The sequence below is a fragment of the Pimephales promelas genome, chromosome 24, assembly GCF_988280905.1.
Source record: "Pimephales promelas chromosome 24, fPimPro1.hap1.1, whole genome shotgun sequence".
Classification (NCBI taxonomy): Eukaryota; Metazoa; Chordata; class Actinopteri; order Cypriniformes; family Leuciscidae; genus Pimephales; species Pimephales promelas.
The window spans coordinates 18185055-18201814 of NC_142792.1; the positions used below are offsets into that span (position 1 = coordinate 18185055).

Sequence of the window (16760 nt, forward strand, 5' to 3'; positions counted from 1 at the left end):
TGGTCTACTCTGCTTTGGTTGTCAGATGTCCCAGTCTGTTGCGATTGGTCTACCGCTTACAGTGTGTTTCGGAAACAAAACACACATTACCATATCTGAATTACAGAAAACAGCATCACAATCTGCCATTGGTTAGTCAAACAGATAGTACCACCTCCAACTCATGCCATTGGTTGAGCCAATATTGCCATGTCGGGCTGGATAAAATGTAACAATAAAAATCTGATCTTTATCTATCATCTCTCATTTGCATAAAGTTGAACATGTCTCAGCATGTTGGTGCTCTAACTTGTTTCACTCTACTATCAATCCCACATTTCTCTTTTACTCAATTCATGTAAATGCTTTTTTTTTAAACCCCATCGTAACCCTTGCCACTTTATTTATTTATTTTTGTTATGTTTGTACAAACTGAAAAACAAGTTTTTTTTGTGTGTGTGATATATATATTTTAGTCAATTTATGTAAATTAAAAAATACAACCTTCACATTTTTCTCTTTAAACCCTCCAGAACTCTTGGCCCATTGACTTCCGTTGTAACTGCTTTACTGTAAAATGTTTTTTAGGTTTCGACAAACTGAGGAATTACTGAGTCAATTACTTTTGTAGTATATATTTTTTGGGGGTAGTTGAAAGCATATGGTCATTGCATGTATGATGATCTGAAATATTCCTTATTGCACAAGTAGAAACTTCCAAACACACCAAAAGTTGTTAATATCTTCTGTTTAATTGGTCTTGTTTTATCTAACCTCCTTCTTAATCTTTTCAGACTGGTTCGGGAAAGACGTACACCATGGGCACGGGCTTTGACGTGAACATCGTGACTGATGAGGAGTTGGGAATTATCCCACGGGCGATCGCCCACCTCTTCAGGGGTATCGAGGAGCGTAGGCAGGCCGCCACACAACAAGGGCGACCCGTACCCGAGTTTAAGATCAACGCCCAGTTCTTAGAGGTGAATAACAACCTCCACTGTTCTCTTGTGGTCTAGTTACATCTAAGCTCTGGAAAATAGCAATCTTACGACTGACAGACGTGTTATTTCTGGTGTTAATGGAGGTGAAGATGTTGAGTTATCTCTCCATATCAGCACTGAGGTTTTAAATCTATCCTCTGATAGGGTTAGCGGAGCTGGCATCATGTCGGCATGCAAAGGGTGGTGTTGACAGAGCGCCACAAATAACGCGCCTGTCGTACCATTGGCAGGCGTTAGGGATTTTAGCATGCATGTCTGAACTTGGCTAATTAATTACCCAACCACTCCTGCATGTCTATAACTGTCTAAGGTGCGGTGTTTTGTTTCATAGTTGTACAATGAGGAGGTGCTGGACCTGTTCGATTCGACTCGAGATGCTGAGGCCCGCAAGCAGAAATCCCACATTAAGATCCATGAAGATGCCAATGGAGGAATTTACACAGTGGGAGTCACAACACGGACCGTTAGCTCAGAAGCAGAGGTTTGCTTTCTACTAGGGTTTGAAGACATGTCTTGAGCCTCTCTGCACTTGCTCAAATTGAGTTTTATGATTTTCATGCTCCATATGATTTTCCCCCTGAAAAATAAACTGCTATATTTATTTTTAATCATTATGGTGGCTCGACAAAACCAACATGATTTGTTATTTAAGCTGCTTCTTTTTTAGTATTTTAGTAAAGTTTGTAGAGCTTCATTTAAAACTACAACCACCAAACTCAGACATTCAGACTGTTGTCATTTGGGTTACTGTGTCTGTCTTTTAAACGGACCTTAAATGACGATCGAAACTATGAAAAGTCCCATAGACTTTTTATTTAAAGGGGTCAAAACTTTCATACAATAATTCTAATTGAGTTTTATCCACCAACTATCTATCCCTAGAAAAGTCTAGCAACTAGCTTAGGAGATGCTAGCATTTTCTTAAATCATGCTACTAGCAATGCATACTAGCATGCTAATTCAAGCTGGCAATGTATTAAAACCTGCAAACATGTAAACAAAATGTAAAATAATGCTAGACTCGTGAATGCAAACAACATGATAAATATTAGGAAGCTTATTAAACTTTCAGACAACCAGCATAAAACCAACCATCTTTACTTTCTAGTATCTAGATATATTTTTCTGTAAAAAAAAAAATATATATATATATATATATATATAAAGTTTTTTAGATTTTTTTTTATAAAAATAAATGTGTTTTATGTAGGGCTGTGCAAAAATTAATCGCGATTAATCGCATCCAAAATAAAAGTCTGTGTTTACATAATATATTTGCGTGTGCTGTATATAATTATTTTGTACATATAAATACACACACATGTATGTATATATTTAAGAAAATGTGTTATTCGTATATAAAATATTTATATTTGTATAAAATAGAATATGTATTTATATACATATACAGAATTTAAGCACAAATAATTCTTAAATATATACATGCATGCATAGGTATTTATATATAGAAAATAATTATATACAGCACACACAAATATATTATGTAAACACAGACTTTTATTTTGGATTCGATTAATCGCAATTAATTTTTGCACAGCCCTATTATTAGTCATCTTTAGATTGGATTTGTTAATACAAAATCCTTTTTAAGGTAATTAAAACGTTTTTTTATTAATTTTATTTACATTTTATACAAATAAAACTTTTGTAATTTATTAAAAAATATTGTTAGAAAAAATACCTATTAGAAATCCATGGTTATATGTTTTTTTAAATTAAGTAAAATTATAATTTTAAAATAAAGTTTGTCTGTTTTTAATTCAAATATAAAACATTTTAATTATTTATATAGTAGTCTATTAACTTATATTAATATTTCTATAAATCATTTATTTATTTATTTATTTATTTTAAGTTTATTGGTTCATTAATGGATGTTATGCTACATTGTTTCTACATCGCCGTCAATCGCTAAGTTACCTCAGTACCGATTACCAAATTCTCTTCTCTGTCTCTTTCAGATGCTGCAGTGTCTCAAATTGGGCGCTCTGTCCCGCACCACCGCCAGCACTCAGATGAATGTCCAGAGCTCACGCTCCCATGCCATCTTCACCATCCACCTGTGCCAAGTTCGCGTCTGTGCCTCAGACAACGTAGGTTGTCAAATCTCCCACAGCTGGAAAACTTTCACAGAGTGTTTCTTGTGCTATTCAGTTATTCATTTCAATGATAACAACCTCGTAAAAATGTTAAAAGCTTTAATAATATACTCTCAGTTTTTCATTTTATGCCGCTTTTCCAGGACACAGAGAGTGATAACAGACTGGTGAACGGCTCCACGGAGATGAATGAGTTTGAGACGCTGACGGCTAAGTTTCACTTTGTGGATTTAGCCGGCTCTGAGCGACTGAAGAGAACAGGGGCCACAGGGGACCGGGCCAAAGAGGGTATCTCTATCAACTGTGGACTGGTAAGAACAGAAGTTAAAGTGGAAATACAGTTTCTCACATGATTTCAGTATGATAAGTCACTTAATAACCTTTTCTGTGTTTAGTCATATCCAGTTTTGCTGCAAAAGGATAGATTAGGATTCAAATGCACCCGCTTCTAGTGTGACTGCCACCTGGTGGCTTTCAGAGGACAAACATTCCATTACAATTTTGTATCATTTTTAATTATTTTACTTCTGTATTTAAGAAAAAATATTATCATAATAATAATAATAATGTATTCCTTTCTTCATTTTTAAATGTTAAACCGTCCTCAACCATCAACTTTTATTTTCGAAGCAGCCTCTGCGATTTAATAATTGGACTAAGCCTTATCGTTTATATTTCGGTTTTATTTCGATTAATCGCGTTGCCTTAAACTTTTTTTGCTGTGAAACACATGTATAAGAATCTTCGTGCAGGTCTTCCCAAAAGTTTATCAAGCTCCTATTCTATATAGTGTATTTTTGAAACATTTATGTATTCATTGAATGGAAAGAGCATGCAGGTTTGAAACAATATGCTCACGAGTAAAATTACTATATTTATTTCTAATTGAACAAATCTTTTAATGCGAGTCATTTGGCTGGTGTCGCCACTGATAACTAATATTTTTTGCTTTGTTTTGTGGTGGTAAAGTTAGCTCTGGGCAATGTGATCAGCGCTCTGGGTGACAGGAGCAAACGCTCCTCACATGTGCCTTACCGAGACTCCAAACTCACTCGCCTGCTTCAAGATTCCCTGGGAGGAAACAGGTACATTTTCCCCAAATTTGAATGAAATCCAGGTATTTCTGCAGTTTTTTCAAACGTTGCTTCTCCCTTGTGACCTCCAGTCAGACGACGATGATCGCCTGCGTTAGTCCGTCAGACAGAGACTTCATGGAGACCCTGAACACGTTGAAATATGCCAACCGCGCTCGTAACATCAAGAACAAAGTGATGGTGAACCAGGACCGGGCCAGTCAACAGATCAGCGCTCTGAGAACTGAGATCGCTCGTCTGCAAATCGAGCTCATGGAGTACAAGACGGTTTGTGCTGCGATGTTTAGTCCAGATTTATTTCAAATTTTTATCTGAATTTCACTATAATGTGAATATATTATATTATATTAGAACATAGTTTTCTAACATAGTTAAACTATTTATAACAAATTTAAAATGACAATAAGATGTGAAATTGTTTGTATTTTTGAAACAGGGCAAGCGTATGGTTGGCGAGGATGGACTGGAAAGCATCAATGACATGGTGCATGAGAACTCCATGCTGCAGACAGAAAACAATAACCTGCGTGTGCGAGTGAAGGCAATGCAGGAAACCATCGACGCCCAGAGAGCCAGACTCACCCAGCTACTGAGCGACCAGGCCAACCAGACCCTCGCCAGATCAGGTACTAACAGGCCCGGATCCGGTTAGTATCTGGGTTGAATATTCAAAAACATAAATTCATATATTTTTTTATAGGGCTGTGCAAAAATTAATTGCGATTAATCGCATCAGAAATAAAAGTCTGTGTTTACATAATATATTCGTGTGTGCTGTATATAATTATTTTCTATATATAAATACCTATGCATGCATGTATATATTTAAGAATTATTTGTGCTTAAATTCTGTATATGTATATAAATACATATTCTATTTTATATAAATATAAATATTTTATATACGAATAACACATTTTCTTAAATATATACATACATGTGTGTGTATTTATATGTACAAAATAATTATATACAGCACACGCAAATATATTATGTAAACACAGACTTTTATTTTGGATGCGATTAATTTTTGCACAGCCCTAATTTTTTAGTTTGATATTCTAAAGTGGATGACTTTTATTATGGAGATTAAGCACTACAAAAATGTGAATCACCTACACAATGTGGATTATTTCCTTGCGCTGGTTTTACATAACCAACAAAAAATTGTAACAATTGAATTACCCAAACTTTTTTTACAGGTGAAGGAAGTGAAGAGATCGGAAACATGATCCACAATTACATCAAAGAGATTGAGGAGCTCAGGTAATGTGTGCAAACACAGTACGCCCATACTGTATCTTAGAAGTGCTTAAAACATCTCTGTATGTGTAATGTTTGTGTGTTGTGTGGTCTTTAGGGCAAAGCTATTGGAGAGTGAAGCTGTGAATGAAAACCTGCGGAAGAACCTGTCCCGCGCCTCCACCCGCTCCTCATTTTACGCCGGCCCGACTTCCATTACCCCCGGCCACCTCGCACCTGAAAAAGATGCCGCAGACATCATAGAAATCGCAAAGAAAGACCTGCAGAAACTGAAGAAAAAGGAGAAGAAGAAAAAGAAGAGGTAAGCTACTGATATTTATGGTTAACCGTGTCAAACTCGGATTTCCTTTTTCTCCTTGGACAAAAGAGGGCGTGTCAGGGAGTGCCTCAAATATATGGTGTACAATTTCTATGCTTCCTCACTGCATCCTCATTGTGGATGAGTTGCTCTCGATAGAAAACATTTGAAAAATCCTCTCATTTTTGTCTTTTCTATTGCTTTGGTAACAACAGCTTCTCTGATTGGTGGATCTCACTATAGAATTGTGGGTAATGTAGTACTTCACCAGTAATTCTGCATTCTGAGTGAAGTATTTTTGTAAACACGGAAGTTAGCATCACCCTGGATCCCTTGACAAAAATCCAGTAGGATTTTTCTTTTTGACCTTTGGATTATTTGCAGAAAATAAGCTTTGTGACCAACAAACGTTTTATTAGTCATGATAATTGACTAAAATGAATACAACTTGAATTTTGAAGCAAGAAGAAAAAAGCTATTAAACCATGCGCTGTCACTTTCACTAAGTTTCCTTCAGCCAACCATTTCTGTCTTTAGTTAAAAATAATAATAATAAAAAAATAAAAAAAATTCCCTGGAAGATTAAATTAGAACAGAAACCATTATGTCACTCCCACTCTATACTGGGGAGGTTTGTTTACATCAGATTATTTTATTAAAAAACAAAACAAAAGAAAAAGCTTCAAAGTATGAATTTGGAAGTATTTCTGTTCCTCACGTGTTCTTCTCTGCATCATCTTTGGCAATGTGGTTCCTCTTACTCTCACCTCCTCACTCTTGAAGACTTCAGCAGATGGATGAAGGTGCTCATGAAGATCTTGAGAACGCCAGGTTGGAGAATGTCATTAAATGCTGTTGTTCCACTAACCATATAGTCACCGCACCCTGGAAAACTTGACCCATTGCTCTTCCTCCTTCTTTTCTCTAACATAACATGATTAACATCAATGATTTTAAGGTTTAGAATGTGTTTCAAAACCTAGTGAGCTGCCTTGCTGTCTGTTGTCTATGTAGTCAGCTACCTTAGTTGAAAGAGAGCAGCAGGAACTCCAAATAGCACTCCTTGAGAGTTTGGTGTTAGCATGTTGCTAAGCTAACAATGTGTTACTAAAAAAACAACAACAATGGTAAGTACAAAAGTAGAATAGAAGTCCATTTGTAATCAGATTGAGCTATTTGTATTGATTCTTGTCAACTTTGAGTATCTATTACAAGTACTGTTGTAGATATTTGCTCTGATTAATGTTAGCATGTTGCTAGGCTAATGAACGAAGCATACGGCTACATGTATACACACAAATAGATGTCTTGTCTGAAAAGAAATTACAGTGTGGGATCTGGAATTTCCTTATCCTTGATGTGTTGGGAGCACATCTATGTTGCCTGAAACATGCTATCTAGGTATGCAGCTCACTAAGGTTTGGAACAAAGCTCTTTCATTCTGTTTGGTTTTATTCTAGAGCCCTTTAGGGTGTGTAATCAACTCATATTCACGTTTGATCAATATGTGATGTCACTTCAGAGTTTCACAGTAGCCGATAATAATTTAATCAGTTATTAACAGATCTTGGTGATTTAAAGACCCCATGAAATTTGAAGTTTTGGACTCACCTTCAATAGGATATACTGTACAGTAGGCCTACATTAACACTGCAAAGTAAATGTGATTGTCAACAATTCCATGAGGTCTTTAAGTAGATGACGACACTAAGGGGTTTGCGTTTTATTAAATTTGATATTATTTCATGATATTTTTCTGATGTTACAGTGTAATAAAGGAGGAGGGGCCAGATAATGAGCAGGATAAAGAGGCCACCGAGAGAGCCAATGAAGAGCCAGAAATGGTAAGTTTAACTCACCCTTGTGTGTTCAAAAGATATGCTGATTTAAATTTGTTCTTTTTTAGGGCCCAAGCCCTGAAAGGGCGAAGGCCCTATTGTTTTCCTTGGGATTATTTTTCTTTACTATTATTATTATTATTATAATAATTATTATTTTACTACCTTTTGGGCACTTTTGGGGCCCTTAACGTGCTCGAAAACTCTTGAAACTTTGCACACGGGTCAGAACCCGCGGCCATCAGAGCCGGGCTGAAGATGGTACCCGGGCGTGGCAGGGCAGCTCGTCAGCGCCCCCTGGAACGGGGTCCGAACACTTGGTCCATAACTCAAACACGCTTGTATGTAATAATATGAAACTCGGTACACACGTTGATCTCATCGTTTCATCTATACCTCGCGCTCTTACTTTTTACCCCAGCCCAACAGGAATTTGGCTATTGAGGTTTGTTTGTAAAACGCTCGCAATGGAATGTCAAATACTCCTCCTAGAGCTTTGATCCACATTCGACGAAACTCGGTCAGCGTGAAGTCAAGACATTGAGGATGAAAGTTTGCGAGGGGATTTTTTATATCTCGAACGGTTTGTCCGTGGCGAGGAAACGAAATCATGGCGAGAAACGTGAAACAGGAAGTGTGTTATAACTTCAGCATACATGAACTGATCTTGATGAAACTTCAGCAGTGTGTTCGCTGTAAGAGGACGATCACATGGATGTGACTATTGTGAGTCAAAGTTATAGCGCCACCAACTGGCAGCAGGAAGTGTGTCACTTTCAAAATGCTTTGATATCACCCTTTTATTTTTACCCGATTTGCTTCAAACTTCATATGTATAATGTAAACATACGGCAGATGTAGACCTGTGAATGGATTCTTGATATCTTTGAAACTGTTGCCGTGGCGACGCATCAAACTTTACCCTTCTTTTAGGATGCTTTTAGGATGCTTTTGAGACCCTTAGCATGCTTCAAATTGCATGAAACTCGACAGACACATCACATTTATTAGCCAGTAGACATGTGCAAAGTTGCAGAAACGGGCGTGGTGAGGGCTCAGTAGCGCCACCTTTTGACAAAAGTGGGGTGGTTAGTTTTAACTAGAGTTACAAAAATTGGTATGTATATTGTACTCCTCGAGCCGGACAACTTTTTAATTGACACTTATTAGCTAGGACCCACAGAAACTCAGATATTTTTGTTTGAATATGGCCACTCTGAGCCTTTGGCTGGCTGGCTGGCTGTCTGTGTGTGTGTGTGTGTGTGCAGGGGGAGGGGGCTTAACCATTTCACTGCTGTGTGTATGACCTGCATAAAGAAAATACATTTCTCAAGCCTGGTATTTTTTAAATAAGTTTTTATTTTTATTTTTTATAAGTAAAGGCATATAACTAGTTTAATTGTAGTGAATTGACAATAGTTTTATATAATTAGTTTATTAATCAGATTAACTTGGTCAATAAACTTGGTCTGAAAATTTGGTCCATAAATTAAACACACTTGCATGTAATAATATGAAACTTGGTACACATATAGATCTCATCGTTTCATATATACTTCACACTCTTACTTTTTACCCCAGCCCAACAGGAAGTTGGCTATTTAGGGTTGTGTTTAAAACACATGCAATGTAATTTAAATTATTGCTCCTAGAGCACTGAACCAAATTCGACGAAACTCGATCAGCGTGAAGTCAAGACATTAAGGATGAAAAAGTGCCACGGGATTTTTGATATCTCGAACGGTTTGGCCGTGGCGAGGAAACGAAATTATGGCGAGAAACATGGAACAGGATGTGTGTTATAACTTCAGCATACATTAACTGATCTTGATGAAACTTCAGCAGTGTTTTCGCTGTAAGAGACCGATCACATGGATGTGACTATTGTGAGTCAAAGTTATAGCGCCACCAACTGGCAGCAGGAAGTGTGTCACTTTCAAAATGCCGTGGCAACGAAACAAACTTTAACATTATTTTTTGATGCTTTTGGGACTCTTAGCTTGCTTGAAATTGCTTGAAACTCAACAGATACATCACATTTATTAGCCAATAGACATGTGCAACTATGGCAAAAGATTAAAGTAATGTCAAAAAAAGTAAACACTAAAAGCCTCATATCTTCTAAAAATGTAATTATACATCATTTGTTTCTAAATTAAATTATACAAATATTATAACTTGGTCTTGCTCAATCTGAGCCTGCTGTCTTTGCCTGTCTGTGTATGTGTGTGTGTTTGTAGGGGGAGGGGTATTAACCATTTCACCAATAGTGTATGGCCTGCATAAAAAATAAATGCCTTAAGCCTGGTATTTTTTTAAATAAGTTTTTTTATTTTTTTATAAGTAAAGGCATATAACCAGTTTAATTGTAGTGCATTAATAGTTTTATATAATTAGTTTATTAATTAAATTAACTTGGTCCATAAACTTGATCTGAAAATTTGGTCCATAAATCAAACACACTTGCATGTAATAATATGACTTGAGTGTTAATCACATCATGTTTTCAGTTTGAATATAAAATATATAAATTATGTAAAAAAAAATAAAGTTGATCCAGCTGGAGCGCAGGCTGAGAATAGCGCTGTCATGACTGGATCAGAGATCATCAGTCATGCCCTCTCATACCTTACGCGCACACCACGCCCACTTACATCAGATCACATCAACATGTCAGCCGGAGGGATAACGAGGGTCGTCGTCGCTTTTGGATTCAAGAATTTCTTACAACAAGATGGCAAAAGAACAGCGCTTTGCAAGACATGCAACGTTAAGATCGACAGTCAGATGACAACCTCCAATTTCGTCCGTCATTTGAAGAGCCATATTCTGCCCAGTAAGTGCTTGTCAATTTGTTAATGTTATCTGGTTAGCTCGTTCGTAGTTAGCTAGCTAATGTAAGTTAAAGGAGAACTCCGGCGCAAAATTACACATTGTTACCTAGTCAACCGTTATCTGAGATTTGTTTTCATGACTGCCGAATGTAAATAGTTTTATCTATAAAAACAGTTTAGCCTATAAGTGACGTCCGACATTCTGCATATTGTGTTATTTTGTTAAGCCCCACTAAAGGCATAAAAAACTGTAAAGCACAATCAAGTTTTCACACTATATTCCAAGACTTCTAAAGTCATTCAATAGCTTAATGTGTGGTAAAATTAATATTTTAGTCTCTAAGTTAAAGTTAACGGAAAGTCATCTCGCCTCAGTCATTCTCCATGCATCAGCATTAGCGCGTCGCGTTCGGTTGCGACAGTAACACGACGACACTCTCTTCAAGATCAATGTTCCCAATATTATACTTTCTTTGTAGATAAGGCATAAAGGTCTATGATTTGCATAAAATGACTATCTTGCTGGAGTGGAGTTTATTGCCCTTTAGAATACACTAAGCATTAGTGCTGCACGATTAATTATATCGCAGTCGTAATAGCGATCTCAAACCTATGCAATTATATAACGCAAAATGCCGCGATTTTAAATGAAATAAACAAAGTAGGGCTATTAGCGCAGCATCTCTTCTTTTTTGTCATCCTTTGACTAGTGTTACAAGATCCCCCTCTTATTGGTTCAAATGCCTTTTCGCATTTTGCACGACAAGAAGTGAAAAGCTGCCTGTGAGTGCCCTAGATTAGAATAGATGAGACTCGCATAATGCGCATGCACTGACCGTGTGCCAGCCCAGAATAAACAGTTCTCTTTCGAGCTTGAACGAACAATAGCACACACAATTATGCCAAAATGTGAGAGTTGTGAGTTGTGCTATGAGGCGCGTGTGAGATCCGCGTCTCGGCAACGGGTGCTCTTAAAGGGCCAGCAGCGAATAAAGCGTTCTTTCAGTAAAGTTAAAAGAACAAAGGGAAATTAGAAAATTACTCACTGATCTTGAGTAAAGAACTTTTGTAGCTTTAATAAGGATTATTATATATATAATTTATGATTCAGGCAGCGCAGACTGTTTGATAACTTTATTCAATTTCTGTACCTGTTAAGACAGGAAGGGCACAGGTAAATATGTTTTTTATTATGGGTTTATGTGGGGATTGTTTGAAGTTCACTTAATTTAAAAGCTGTTATATATTTTTTTTAAGCCTAATAATTTTTTAAAAAGTTGATGGCTTTCAATTGATGGAATCACTGTAATGTTGGTTTGGTTGATGGTTTATTGATCATTATAGGTGTTATCAATCATTTATTGTTGTTGTTGTTTTTAGTTTGAGTTGAGAAATAAACATTAATCTGTGTGTGCATTTTACTTTAGAACCAAGCAAGTTGGACTCATGAAACCATTTTATTATATCGGAGTCGCAAATCGCAATTGCAATATTGGCTCAATAATGGCAATATGACATTTTCCCAAATCGTGCAGCCCTACTAAGCATAGATTATAGATACCATCCCTTCGCTATGTTCTTTTCAATGTGAAGCGTTGCGTGCTGTGACTTGGTGTTGCTTCAAGTGCATCGTTCTGCACACGGGATGCGCATGATTGCTTATAATACTTTGGGGAGACAAGGGGGCGTGGCCTAAGGGAATATCACTCGTGATGTTAAGTGATGTTACCCCGCCATCGCTGATACAACCTTTAGCAGTCATGTTTTTGCTTCTTGAGAGAGAGAGAAAGTGTGTGTGTGTGAGCAGTGGCGGTTCTAGGCGGGGGCCTGGGGGGGCCAGTGCCCCTGCGACAACAAGCTTGGACCCCCTTGTGGCCCCCCTAAATGTGGAGTCAGTGTGAAATATTTTTTTTATAGTGTGTCACGCATTGAGCATGACAGTCACTCGTTTCAGTCTTTTGTCTCACACTCCCGTCACACATTGTATTTCTCATGCGGAAAAACTTAATAATATATTTAATATACGCAATTTCTCTGGCCGCGCCGCTCTCACGTGAGAATCAAGCGCGTCTCGCCTGGAGTTCAGCAGTCGACCCTGCTACGCATCAGCCAATCAAAAAAAGAGAAGTGCTACTTAATAGCCAATCAGAAAAGGGCACTATTGTATCTGGGTAAAATTTAACGCAACAACCAATGAAAAAAAGCATATCCTGGAATTGTTCATATGATTCTGTTACAACATCTTCCGAAAGTTTCTTCACCCGTCCCACAGATGAAACTAATCACTGGAGCTCCGAACATCACTTGGAGCACGGAGTAAGTCATGATCTCCTGTTTTAATGTTACAACAAATTCACAACTTGTTTGACAAAAACTATGACAACTTGACTGATGTAAGATGAATCTTTCCCGTAGCGTAAGCTAGCTTACGCAATGCTCGTTCCCTCATCTAGAGAGAACCGAGGTTACGTTAGGTAATCGATTCGTTTCCCATTTAATTAGTATCAGTCTGTAACTTAGACAACAGTTTTACAGCCTGTTCACTGACAACACCTGCTCAGAACAAGTAGTCTAGGCCTAGTCATCTTATTACACGAATCACGATGACTGACATATTGTCACATTATAAACATCTCTCTCTCCAAATAGGCTTAATAATTTTATTAGCACTAGATAAATTAAAGTGTATTGCATAGTCGATATTATAGGTCACTTTTAAAATCATGTCATATTTTATAATTATATCCTGGCCAAGGATGCATTAATTATTGCTTCTGTCTTTCAAAGATGTCAGGAAAAAAACAATTATAAAAAAGCTCATTCACCCTGAGAGGAAAGCCCCCTAAAAAGGCCAGTTTAGAGGATAATTTGCTGATCTTTTTGCAAAAAAAAAAAAAAAAAAACCCACAAAAATCGTAGATTAATTTGTAAAAATTATATATATATATATATATATATATATACATACTGTATATTCAATGTAAAAAAATAAAATGGAAATTCAAATACAGACTGATATATGTAATGCAAATGTAAAAATATAATGCAAATGCAAATTGTTGGATAATTATAAACATGGTATTTTGCTTATTTATGCATTCAGTGCAGTGCAGAAAATGATAAGGTCTAAATGTAACTGGCCCCTCTAACAGTACAACTGGCCCCAGCTTGGCCCCCCCAGTTGAAATGGTCTAGAACCGCCACTGTGTGTGTGTGTGAGAGAGAGAGAGAGAGAGAGAGAGAGAGAGAGAGAGAGAGAGAGGAGAAATGTAACAAAGTTTAATATTGTTTGTAAACTGTGTTTGAGAGAGAGGAAGGTGTTCAGAGAGTCTGTAGGATGTTAAGCTGTTATTTGTTTTATGGACTCAATGTTGAAAATTTAAAACATTTCAAACACACTGTTGGCAGAAGTGAAAAATAAATAATTTTATGAAGTTACAATTTAGTTTGATTCCATGGTGTATTTTACTGAACATGAGTATTTACAATGCAAATTATTGTAATTTACTGACAAATACTTATCTTGTCTTTTCATTTTATTAAGATCAGATTCTGCATGTAAAATTAAAATAATAAGGTGACTTGACTTGCACTTGACTTAACCTACTACAAGACTTGACTTGACTTGACATAGCCTGTGACTTGACTTGACTTGCCCCCCCCCCCAAAAAAATACTTGGGACTTACTTGAGACTTGACGGTTAAGACTTGAGACTTACTTGAGACTTGCGTGACCTGCGCCCATCTCTGCTCTAAGTTTTAAGACAGTTCAAATGGAAGTTGGGAATTATGTGTTGTTTGAATAAATCTCCTAGGAGAAATACATCAAATTACAACGCATGTGTTTACCAATCACCACCATACTCGGTGTGCATGAAGTCAAGACATTGAGGATGCTCAATTCCGGACGGATTTTTGATATCTCGAACGGTTTGGCCGTGGCGAGGAAAATAATTTTATGACTAAAAAAGGACACATAAAATGTGTTAACTTTGCTCGTTTTACCTACAGTTACAAAACATGCCACGTATATTGTTCTTGTCAAGCCGATCAACTTTCTAATTAACAGTAAGAAGCTCAGACCAAAAGAAAGTCAGATATTGCAGTTTGGATGTGTATCTTGTCTCTATCAGTGTCTGTATGGGGAAGAGGGAGGGGGGGGGGGGGGGTTGCTGGTGTCTGCGTTTATGTGTGTGTGTGTGTGGCTGACTGTAGATTTTTTCTGCAAGTCCTTATCTTTTTGCATAACAATTTTGTATTTTTTTAAATGACAAAATATGCATATAACCCTAATCTTTTAAATGTATAGTTTGCTTTAAATAAAAGTAAGATAAATTGGTAAACTACAAATTGGTAATTGAAGCTGAATGAATTTAAAATTAATGTGCTATATTTCAATACATTTGCTTTCCTTAATATTGTAAAACACTAACCTCATTTATATGTGTGTGTGTGTGTGTGTTTGTATGTATATATATTTTGCAAAGCCCTCACTGATGCAAGCTCTTCTGCACACTTCTCTTCGACAGTCAATGCGGAGGTTAAGTTTTTGCACGTCGTGCAGAATAACCCTCTTTATATATATATATATATATATATATATATATATACTTAAAAAAGCGGGGGTTAAGTTTTTGCACGTCGTGCAGAATAACACTAAAGGCACCATATATATACTTAAAAGTGGGGTTGTTAGTTTTATCTACAGTTACAAAAATCGGTATATACATTGTACTCCTCAAGCCGTACAACTTTCTAATACATAGTCATTAGCTCAGACCAAGAGGAAGTCAGATATTTTGGTCTGAATATGGTGAGCCTCTCTCTGAGCCTACGTCCCTGTATGGCAAGCCCTTTTAACATTTAAAAGCTAAGTTTGCCTGTCCGGAATTAACATTGTAGATATCAACAAAGTCTTTCTGTCTAGTCGTTACACTTTGGATAGTTTGTATTATCATTTAAGATATCTGTAACATAATTGTGACTAGTCGAAATGACAGAGTATGGCAAGCCGTTTTAACATTTAATCATGAAAGGGCCAAAGCCTTCGGCACCGCCACCCGGGTGCCTTTAGGTAACTAAAGGAACCGGGGTTGCGGTGCCTCCGGCTTGGGCCCGCCATCGCTGCTCGCAGCTATATTTTGGTTTGAATATGGTGAGCCTCTCTCTGAGCCTACGTCCCTGTATAAAGCTAAGTTTGCCTATCCGGAATTAACATTGTAGATAACAACGTCTTTCTGTCTAGTCGTAATTACATTTTGGATAGTTTGTATTATCATTTAAGATATCTGTAACATAATTTTGACTAGTCGAAATGACAGAGTATGGCAAGCCGTTTTAACATTTAATCATGAAAGGGCCAAAGCCTTCGGCACCGCCACCCGGGTGCCTTTAGGTAACTAAAGGAACCGGGGTTGCGGTGCCACCGGCTTGGGCCCGCCATCGCTGCTCGCAGCTATATTTTTAATTTATTCTACAAGGCAAAACATTGTTTCTAATAATCCCAATACTTCTCTAGGACGGGAGTGATCATGAGGAAGGTGAGGAAGCCGAGGGTGAGGAAGAGGAGGATGAGATGGAAGTGGATAGCTCTGATGAGTCTGACTCTGAGCTGGAGGAAAAAGGTAAAATTCCTGCTTTTAATTTGTATTGGCCAGGTTTTTTTATTATTATATATATATATATATATATTTATTTAAGTTATGGAAGCTTGTTTCTGCAACGATGTAAAAATGTAAAACATTGGTTTTCCACAATTCCATTTTTTTTTTCTCACAACTGCGAGTTTAAATATTGCAATACTGAGTGTTTTTGTGGGTTTTTTTTTTTATATCTCGCAATTTTGACTTATTTTCTCAGACTTTATTTCTCTGAACTGTGAGTTTATATCTTGCAATTCTGAGAAAAAGTCATAAATGCGAGATGTTAACTCTCACCTGCAAGAAAAATGTCTGAATTTTGAGATAAAAAGTCACAATAATATATTAAATTGCTTTGTTCTGTGGCAAAAACAAGCTTCCATAATAAGTCTTACTGAAAATTGCATTTGATTTTTTTTAAGCAGTCCTAATGTAAGAATAAAAACAACATACAGACTCCATAGTGGAAAAAAAACTATACTAAAATGTATTTAAAATACATTTATTTCACACAAAGTATAGTAAAAACATATTTACTGACAAATCGCTTGACACTTGATATACATATTAAAATTCAACTTTACTTGGAGTGCTTCTTTATTGCACAATACACATTTAACATCAATATTAATATTTTAAATTAAGTGCATACATAATAACTGTATTTGTAGTATACTTAGCATAAAATAAATGC

The 16760-nt window shown here is 36.7% G+C and overlaps 1 protein-coding gene across 9 annotated transcripts in view; it reads left to right on the forward strand.

Annotated features, from left to right (window-relative positions):
* LOC120477082 (kinesin-like protein KIF21A) overlaps positions 1 to 16760 on the forward strand; it is a 62057-nt gene that overhangs the window by 23452 nt on the left and 21845 nt on the right. For 5 of the 9 annotated variants that reach the window (XM_039668483.2, XM_039668484.2, XM_089127161.1 and 2 more), the window contains exons 3-14: positions 774 to 959; positions 1312 to 1461; positions 2963 to 3094; positions 3244 to 3411; positions 4070 to 4185; positions 4266 to 4461; positions 4631 to 4820; positions 5397 to 5460; positions 5555 to 5758; positions 6539 to 6586; positions 7524 to 7599; positions 15946 to 16051. In XM_039668483.2, coding sequence (XP_039524417.2) covers positions 774 to 959; positions 1312 to 1461; positions 2963 to 3094; positions 3244 to 3411; positions 4070 to 4185; positions 4266 to 4461; positions 4631 to 4820; positions 5397 to 5460; positions 5555 to 5758; positions 6539 to 6586; positions 7524 to 7599; positions 15946 to 16051 — 1636 coding nt within the window. The remainder of the gene's footprint in view (positions 1 to 773; positions 960 to 1311; positions 1462 to 2962; positions 3095 to 3243; positions 3412 to 4069; positions 4186 to 4265; positions 4462 to 4630; positions 4821 to 5396; positions 5461 to 5554; positions 5759 to 6538; positions 6587 to 7523; positions 7600 to 15945; positions 16052 to 16760) is intronic. The other 4 variants (XM_089127163.1, XM_039668488.2, XM_039668489.2 and 1 more) reach the window with 1 other exon arrangement.